Raw genomic sequence first — 9,615 nt, 5'->3', positions numbered from 1 at the left:
AAGATGTATGCATTCTGGGAAATGTAGTACGCCTGAGGCAGATGCAGAGGTTGAGACTGTGTTTTTGTAAACGGAAGCAGAGTGAGACATCCCTCCCTCTCTTGTTTCATGTGATAATGTGAGGAAGGTTCAGCCTCCTCATCATCACGAACAAACCCCTGGTAATATGATGATTGATTATTGATTATTGACAGCAGCTGACTCCCTGTGCTCTGCTGGCGTTGCAGTACTCAGACCTGGAGCTGGCCATCAACACACTGGTCACAGAGTTCCACAAAGCTGCCGACGACGGGCCGACCATGAACACCACCCAGTTCCAGACCATGATCTCCAAACAGCTGCCGGGATTTGCAAAGGTACAGACCGTGACATCACAGCTCATTCTCCAATCACAGCATACTTCACTCTGTGCGGGCTGCAGGTGCAGGTTTAGACCTGTTCCCTGGGTCCTGGGGGGCAGCAAAAACTGTTCAGTCCAGTTACACGACACAATTCATAACAATCATAAAACAAAAAGTGGGTCAGATTTATAGATTCAGATTTATTTTTCAGTCACACTGTGATTGGAGGAAATTTTATTACCTGGAATAGAAATTTCATAAAACTGGAACCATGGAAAGAAAAAAAAGTTCTGTAAAACATGATCTTTGTTGTTCAGCTGGATTTTCTCTAAACCATGATGAGTGAGTTTCATCCTGGAGGTGCTGCCCCCCAGTGGCCACAGATCTGACCTGTGAGGTCGACCTGGTCCAGTCACACCCCCCACCTACACACTGACGACACGTTCAAGTTTTCTGTTTATGACTGCACAATAGAAATCAGCAGGTTTTTCAGTTTCTAGTTGTGTTCAGGTTTAATAACCATCTGACCTGATGTGTTTATCAGAGACTGTCCTGTAACGAACAAGGTCATATATATATATATATATATATATATATATATATATATATATATATATATAGTAACCATAGCGACGGAGGTAGTCCGCTTTCTGTAGTCCCAGTCATTCAATCACAATCACAGGGTGAGATTGAAGAAGACGACCTGGATCCAGAGTGAAAGTGTTTTCAACTTCAAACTAAGCTTCATGTCACAATCCTGAACTTTGTACATCTTTTCTTTCTGTGTTAAAATCTCTCAGCTGTTTGTGGCGTACTTCACGGCTGACATCACTGCCCCTATGGTCTCACACTAACTGTTTCCATGTGTCTCTGTGCTGACTCTCCGGCTGCGCTTCCTGTCTGCAGACCGTGGAGAATGAGGAGGGTCTGGGTCAGGTTCTGGAGCAGATGGGCGTTCAGAGCGGTCAGAACATCTCCTTCGAGAACTTCTGGACTCTGATCAACAAACAGGCCATCCAACTGTTCAGCACCATGCACAAGGAGAAGAACGTCAAGTGCAGCTGCCTGCTGCAGTAAAAACATCTGCAGCAGTGCACCTGAGACAACCTGCATCGCCACCACACCTGAGCCTAGAAACATCACACCTGTTCTGGGGGGGCAGGACCACAGTGAGACAGGAAGACACACAGAAACATTGTTTGTGTTACAGCCGAGTCGAGAGTTTGAATGTACGGAGGACCAGAGCTGACTAAGTGGTAAATAAAATTACAATAAATTAATTAATCTTTCAATAACTGGAACCAAATAGACTGGAAAATACCATTAATACCATTTTAAAATGTAAAAAAAAGCATTAAGACAAATTTGAAACAAAACAACTTGGAAATAAATTTAAACTTTGCAAGTAAAAAAACTACAGAAAAAAATGGCAATAAATATAAATGGTACAGAAAAGACTTCTGTTTATAAGGTAGAGAAAGATCAAGAATAGAACAATGAAATGCAAAACAGTGACATTACAAGAAGTAATGTTTTTATAGATTACACAAAGGCATCAATCAAAAAATGTGTTAATGAATACAAAGTTATTGTAATCTAGTCAAGAAAATTAAATGACAAATGATTTGAAATTATTAAAATATAATTATAATTTGCAAATATTTGTGCAAATTATTTCTCAGTTTATTTAACCACTTTATTTTTATTCATTTTCCGATATGTCTGGTCTGTTCCTCCTTACAGAAGAGAAGCAAATTTAAAACAGAGCAAAAACAAAATTTCAAATAAACATACAACTGCATCATTTTACAAAATATGATACAAGTCTTTTACTAGTTAGTTGGTTTATTTAGTCTAATTTTGCCAAATGTATTCCTTTTAAATTCTTTCTGTGTTTACATTTAATCACCTGATAAAGAAAACTGTGCTGTTTTAATACTAACGTTTTCAGTCTGAAAGTTACTGACCTGTGTTTTTTCACATTAAACCCTCTGATCATCTCAGCTCTGATGATGCGGTTCAGTATTTATGTTCTCTTTGTGAATAAATCTGTCACCACTTTTGATATAACAAACCAATGAATGTGTGTTCAGTGAATTGTTTATATCAACATTTGCTTCAACAGACTGATGCAGAAAGTCAAGAACATGACATCGGACTTTACTGATGAAACATTCTGAACAGAAGTCAGTTCATTTCAATGGAAATGCAGTTTGTGCTCCTGTTGAACTGCACTGCATTATACACAGAGGTGATATAATCTACCCTCTCTGTCATAAATGAGGTGGACAAAATAACAGAAACACCTGCCAACTGAAATATGAGCTGAATCAATGCCTCTTATCCTGAGAGAGAGTTTATTTGAGTTTTAGCTCAGTGATGAACTGGACAATGAGTCTAATTACTACATATACAATCATTTAAATGTCCAAAAACCAGTCAATGTGTAAATGTAATTTTCTTTAATGTTGTTCATATAAGATAAACAATGATAAAAGACAGAAATGTGTTTTAACAACAATATAGAGCTGAAACTCAAACAGAATGTCTCACATAAAATAATCACAGTTCCTGTGACAGGAAACATGGTCACTGTCCTTCCTGAGTCACAGCACTTGTGGAAACAGGTGTTTTTGCAGAACATTATGATGTCACAGTGAAGTTGACCTTTGACCTTTTGGATATAAAATGTATAAAATGTTATCCTTATAGACAAGTTACACTGTGTCATAATTAATGAATTAATTTGCGAGTCAAACATGTTTCGTAAGGTCCCAGTGACCTTGACCTTTGACCTTTGACCACTATGTTCTAATCAGTTCATGCTTGAGTCCAAGTGAATGTTTGTGCCAAAAATAAACTCATCCCTTCAAGGTGGTCTTGAGATACCACGTTCAGAAGCCAGGTCAGAGAAATTACATCCATAAATATGACCATAATATTTAGAGAAGAAAACGTGACCTTTAACCCAACAAGAACAATGATGAGTCATGAGTCACAGTGAAGGTTATCAGCAGGTAAATCACACAACAGATGATCATCATCAGGGTTATCAGCCAATAAAAATCAATGAAACCTGGTGTGAAACTAAACAGTCACACAGACGCCTCCCTCCTCGCAGTGACCAGGAGGCGCTGTCTCCTCCTCTCTGTGGAAAACGCTCCCATCAGGCTGCCTCCTCCATCTGAGCTTCACCTCCTCTCTGATCCCTCGCTCCTCCAGCTTCTGCTTCAGCTGAAACACAGTTTAAAATCTTCCACATTACCATCAGTTAATGATCAATCACTGTGATTGATTATTGAAAGCAAGCATTGGAAAAAGTTCTTAATGCTGATGAAGCTGCAGTGACTGGTGTAGTATCTGAAGTTGTATAGGCTGTGTGACTTCATGGGTTTGGTATGTTTAGATGGGGGCCCCAGGTCAGAGGATGCACTGGGAGGTGGGTGCTTCTCTGTTTAGGAAAATGTGGCCTTCTTCGGTCTTAGGTCCAGGTGCTTTGGGAGATGACTGTCTCTCTGAATGAGGCCTTTTATGGTACAGACCACATACGCTGTCTTAGGTTCATGAAGACAACCAACCTCTATAGACGGGGAGTTAGAGCAGTTACTGAGAGGAGAATCATGTTGGCTTCGACTCCTCTCTCAGGTGCTTGATTTGATGCTGGACTTCTTGGTAATAAACCTCTTTATATACAAGGAAGACGGCGTCAGCGGAGTTTCCTTCACCATCTTCACATCATTGCTGTTTGATAAACAACACTTGTTTCTGACCAGCAGGGGTCAGTGTATTCATCTGCAGTTCCTCTAATGTCCACAAGGTGCAGCTGTGATCATTACATTTACTTTATCTGTCAGACTCTTTATCCTCAGAAACTCATGAGGTGGATCAGCTTCAGGTCCAGGTCAGTGGAGACTCGGTGTCAGGACTCAGTTCCACATCTGTTTCATCAGTGAAGGAGTCAGAGTCAGAGCTGGTCAGACATGGAGGGGGTTAGAGGTGTGAATGACCCTGATGAGGGCCACAAGCCAAAACACATCAGTCTGATAAAGTTCCTCTGTTTACTCCAAGTGTTGCAGGAGTTTTACCTTTTTTGTCTCTCCAGTCTCTTACCAGTGTTGGTTAGTACTCAGCTGCTCACTGGGTGGCCCCCGGGAACCTTGGGGTTTCAGAGGGTTTCAAATCTGGCTGATGGATAAAAGCTAAATCAACAAAGTGCAACTGAGACGCTTAGGCCTTAATTATCCTCCCCTGCTGGTGTCTGGTGTCTCCATCTCCTAAATTCCTGATGACAAAATGTTCGTCACTCAGGTCCCAGCAGAGCCTCGTGTACCTGAGGATTTTCATGGTCTGAGCTTTGACTGGACCTTTCAATGACCTCTTCTTCTTCTTCTTCTTCTTCTTCTTCTTCTTCTTCTTCTTCTTCTTCTTCTTCTTCTTCTTCTTCTTCTTCTTCTCCTTCTTCTTCAGTGGTTTAATGATAGCGACTGGAGAATCAGCTCCACCTGCTGGGACAAGCATCCACACCACCTCTGCCTCCTCCTCCTCCTCCTCTAATGAAGGTTAAAGCTTGATGTTGAAACATTAGTAGCTGCTCCTCTGTAAAAGCTTTCACTATAACTGTGTTGTGTGTCATTATAACTCAGGACACACCGCCTGTCCTCTGACCTGCTGCAGGATGGAGTCTTGCAGTGTTGGGTCGTGCAGGTCTGCAGATCCTGCGCTCAGCCGAACCTTCACCGACCTCAGCACCGTGGGTCTGACAGCTGCAGAGAAAAGAGACCCTGATGAGCAGGGATCAGAGCAGCAGGAGTCTGCAGGCTGAAACCGTGAGGGAGGACTCACCCGTGTGACAGAGGAAGGGGTGGTTCTCGTCGCAGGGTCGTCTGTACCAGACAGCTGACGATGACGACGAGTCCATCATCACACACGCTGCCTCTTCCCCAGTGGGCTGCTTAGACGCCCAGAGCCTGAAGGGGGCGTCACTCTGGTCCGACCACACCCAGAAATGTCTGTGCAAACCGATCCAGGCAACCTCACCACCAGTCACAGTCCCTCCCCCTGTCCCTCCCTCTGTCTCTTCTTCTGTCTCTCCTTCTGTCCCTCCCCCTGTCCCTCCCTCTGTCTCTCCTTCTGTCTCTCCTTCTGTCCCTCCCCCTGTCTCTCCTTCTGTCCCTCCCCCTGTCCCTCCCTCTGTCTCTCCTTCTATCTCTCCTTCTGTCCCTCCCCCTGTCTCTCCTTCTGTCCCTCCCCCTGTCTCTCCTTCTGTCCCTCCCCCTGTCCCTCCCTCTGTCCCTGCTACAGAGACAGTGATGGTCTGCAGCAGACTGGAGATCTGATCATTGTCCTCCTGAGTCTTGATGCTGCTCAGGTCTGTGTACCTGGACCGGCAATAAGTCTGAGCTTCAGACCAGCTCATCAGCTGCGTCACCAGGATGTGTTGTTTTGCTGCATCTGAAAGAGTGAAGAACAGGCTCAGACCAACGCAGCTGTTCACACTGATGACATGTTCAATCAATGCAAAGTCTGCTTAGTCAGTCCATTACACTAAGCAGACTTTGCACACATGTGACCCTCTGGAGGGGCCTGACCCCTAGTTTGGAACCAGAAACTGTAAAAAAGTGTATATGACAGAGTTAAAGCAGCTGAACCTGGAACAGGTACAACAGTAAAACGACTCAGGATCAATGATCTGATCAGAGATCAGTCACAGGAGACTGCACGATGAAGTACTTTTACTGTGATGGTCCAACTACAGGAAGTACTTTTACTGTGATAGTGTAACTACAGGTGTTGAAGGGATATAAGTTTATGCAGTTGTTGTTATTATTTGTGGTGTTTACCGATGGCAGTTTATTTGCTGCGGTCCCTGACAGCTGGAGGGACCGTGGTCAAAGTCTTCAGCTGCTGTGTTGGAAAAACAATGGACTTGAAGAAAAAGACAGAACAGCAGCGTCAACTTGATTTTATTTACATTTATCTACATACACATTATACTCTTCGTTTATTCTTTATGTTTTTTATATTTTCTATGTTATACTCTTTACGTTTTTATATTTTTATGGGTTTTTTTATATTTTTTAAATACTTTTTCCCTTAAGATCTATGATTGGATGGGGGTCTTCATCAGAAGGTTTAGGAAGTTTAGTTTTTACGACTGTCAGCATGAATGCGTTAATCTCTATGAGATTAAGGACAAAAAAGATATAATATACTAAATAAAGTCCGCCTTTCTTCTCTACTGATTGGATGCTTACAGTTCAAATTGATTGGCTGTGGAAACCACAGGGTGGAGTTCAATGACAAAACCTCTAGTGACGTTCTCTGATGCCTGGTGTTTATTAACGCCAGGCGGCTCCAGATGCTTTATAAACGGCGTTGACCAAACATCACACAACACTTCTGGCTTGCCGTACCTGCCGAACCTGCTCATATAGTCACAAGGATCTGTGAACTCTACAGGCGGCAGATTAATGAAGGCGCTGTCGCCGGTGGGAAAGTCTCAGCCCTGACGCTTCTGAGGGCAGCCGTCTTCCTGCTTCACAGGAAGTAGTAACACTGTCTGAAATATTCACAATTCAGTTTCCCTTTTAAAAAAAAATAACATTCAGTGTTTTCTGTTAATTGACACATTTCAGCTCTGGGCACTGGTCAGTTTCTGGGAGTCTGGGGAACCCATCATGTATAGTTGGGGACAATAAGGGCCCAACAACACATTTTTGCCCAAGGGCCCCTCGGATATGTTCATTTATTTTGGTGGCTTTTCAAAGTAAAATAATTAGGATCAAACCTCAGGGAGCAGATCTCCGTTCTAATTGAAACTCACCGCTGTAACAGGAGAAGAGATGCTGAGCTTCACAGTCTCTGACAGACCAGAGTCCCAGTTCAGATATGGTCACACACTTCCCGGGTCTCGGCTCAGTCCCGGCCCAGCTGGTGAACCAGGTGTCCACCTGAACATCCTGTTTGTCCTGAGACCACTTCCAGGAGCTGTTGTAGAGTCCGATCCAGAACTTCCCGCTCCCCGCTGCCTTCTGGGCCTCAGCGTCTTCAGTTGAGTCGTGGATGGTGGCAAGGTCAGTGAACTGGTCTCTGCAGTAACTCTGAGCTTCGGTCCAGGTGGTCTCCTTACTGATGGCATGAAAACGTCTGATAACAGTGTCAGCCTGAAGACAACTGACTGACACACAACCTGAGACACAGGAGACAGAGAGTTCATACATCAAGTTGACATCACAGTGGCTTCACAGAGGAAGTCAAGGACCAAAAGATCGTAAAGACTCTCTAAAATAGACATCTCAAAAACGACCTGAAGACAAATATCAGACAATGTTCTAAATATTCTCTAAATATTTCTTCAGACACTGTGGACGACCGTAGACTGCTCTGTGGACAGTGTGGAAGACATAATGTGACTTTGTGTAAGCACAGTGGACACATTTAAAAACAAAGACGACTCATAGACACTGTGGACGTCCCTGATACGTCTGTGGACATGGTGGTCGCCAACAAATATGGAAAAGCTTCTGTACACACTCAACAACAGTTGTGCACAATGTGGACGCCTTTAGAAAGATCTGTAGCTGCGGCTGATATTTTAAAACATTGTGGAAGACCTGAAAAGATCTCACACCCTCCTCATCCAGATCGACAGTCAAGTCAGTCTTTATTTATGTAGCACCAACAGAAGTTTTCTCAAGGCACCGTCTCTTTATTACCCAACAGTTCCCTCCATCAGCAGCAGCTGGAAACAGCAGCAAGAAAACCCTTCCTTTGAACAAACAGGAACTTTGAACGGAATCGGACTCTGGGTCTCGGCTCTCGGGGTGAAGGATGTCTCGTGAGTGATAAATAAAGCTGTGTGGACGCTGGATTACAGACCTGACAGCAGCAGGAGGACCAGTGCTCTTCCTCTCATGGCTGAAGCTGTCAAACATCAACAGACACAGAATCATGAAATCACAGTATCAGCAAAGATGGAAAAAAGAGGAGGGTCTTTAACTCAGAGTGAGGCAGCAGCTGGATGTAGAGACAGCGTGTTGTACAGTGATGTACAGACAAAAGGTAAATGTTGAGAAAATACTACTGATAATATTACTACAACAAATCTACACACACACAGATGAGATATGTAACAGGTGAGTTTATATGTTAACGTACCTCAGTCAGTCAGTCAGTGATGATCAGTCTGTTCACCCGTTCATCTTATATTGATCAGCCCCCCCCCCCCCCACAGTCACTGAGTCCCGTCATATCCACGGCTCAAGTCAAAACAGACGGTTACAACACAGGTGAGGCGTGTCGATGTTCACCTGAGGAAAAGTACACAGGTATTCATTAGAGTCCATTTGTTTGAAATGATGATGAGGGTGAATTCTGAGGGGGAGCTGAAAATGATTTATTCAAACACACAGTAGGTTCAGATGCAAAGCAGCAGGTCAGAGCGTGCTCAGACCGACCTCTGGTAAACAAAACCACATCGTAATGAGGTCACAGCTGTCAGAGCCTGAAGCTGGAGGTGACGTCCAGAGAGACCCTGACTCTCACCTGTTCACTCTGCTGCTCTCACAAACCATTTAAAACTCACTGACTCTTCAAACACTGGAAATAATAGAAACACAAATCAATTCAGGTTTTTACATATCATCTACTTTTTGTATTTTTTATTGATACACTTTTTTCTGCTGCACTTGACTTATTTCACTGTTTCATTGAACAGCCTATGTTATTAAAATGAATATTTTCCTGTAATGTATATAATCTCTCCTCCATTTGAAGCTGTGTCTCTACAACCCTTTATTTGATTAGTGTTGTCATTATGATAATTCTGATGAGAAGCTCAAACAAATCAGTCCTGAGCAGAATCAGACACAGTCTGTCACATTTTCATTTCAAATCACACGCTACACAGATACGAGAACAAGGAAGGAAGCTGATTGTTGTTTATCAAACAGCGATGATGTGAAGATGGTGAAGGAAACTCCGCTGACGCCGTCTTCCTTGTATATAAAGAGGTTTATTACCAAGGAGTCCAGCATCAAATCAAGCACCTGAGAGAGGAGTCGAAGCCAACGTGATTCTCCTCTCAGTAACTGCTCTAACTCCCCGTCGCACCCACCTCCCAGTGCGTCCTCTGACCTGGGCCCATCTAAACATAGTCACACCGCCTATACAACTTCAGATACTACATGATTTAAGTGACTTTGAACGTGGCATGGTTGTTGGTGTTGGTTCAAAAACTGCTGATCTACTGGGATTTTCCCGCTCAACCATCTCT

General features: G+C 43.3%; 2 protein-coding genes across 3 annotated transcripts in view; one reads left to right on the top strand and one right to left on the bottom strand.

The window, feature by feature from the left end:
• Nucleotides 1-1,387, top strand: part of dcst2 (DC-STAMP domain containing 2) — a 15,617-nt gene extending 14,230 nt beyond the window's left edge. For both annotated transcript variants that reach the window (XM_071469826.1, XM_071469825.1), the window contains 2 exons: nucleotides 228-356; nucleotides 1,248-1,387. In XM_071469826.1, the coding sequence (XP_071325927.1) occupies nucleotides 228-303 (76 nt within the window). In that variant the 3' untranslated portion in view covers nucleotides 304-356; nucleotides 1,248-1,387. The remainder of the gene's footprint in view (nucleotides 1-227; nucleotides 357-1,247) is intronic.
• Nucleotides 1,388-2,670: 1,283 nt separating this feature from the next.
• On the bottom strand, nucleotides 2,671-5,778 carry LOC139613298 (uncharacterized). Its single transcript, XM_071469827.1, has 3 exons — nucleotides 5,184-5,778; nucleotides 5,007-5,104; nucleotides 2,671-3,575 (listed from the first exon to the last, which is right to left on the bottom strand). The coding sequence occupies exons 1-3, from the start codon at nucleotides 5,755-5,757 to the stop codon at nucleotides 3,429-3,431; spliced, it is 819 nt and encodes a 272-aa protein (XP_071325928.1). The 5' UTR covers nucleotides 5,758-5,778; the 3' UTR covers nucleotides 2,671-3,428.
• Nucleotides 5,779-9,615: the final 3,837 nt, after the last annotated feature.

Source organism: Trachinotus anak, unplaced genomic scaffold (assembly GCF_046630095.1).
Source record: "Trachinotus anak isolate AG129_WGS33_773 ecotype Australia unplaced genomic scaffold, CSIRO_AGI_Tana_v1 ptg000032l, whole genome shotgun sequence".
NCBI lineage: Eukaryota > Metazoa > Chordata > Actinopteri > Carangiformes > Carangidae > Trachinotus > Trachinotus anak.
This window is presented reverse-complemented; position numbering and strand designations above follow the sequence as displayed.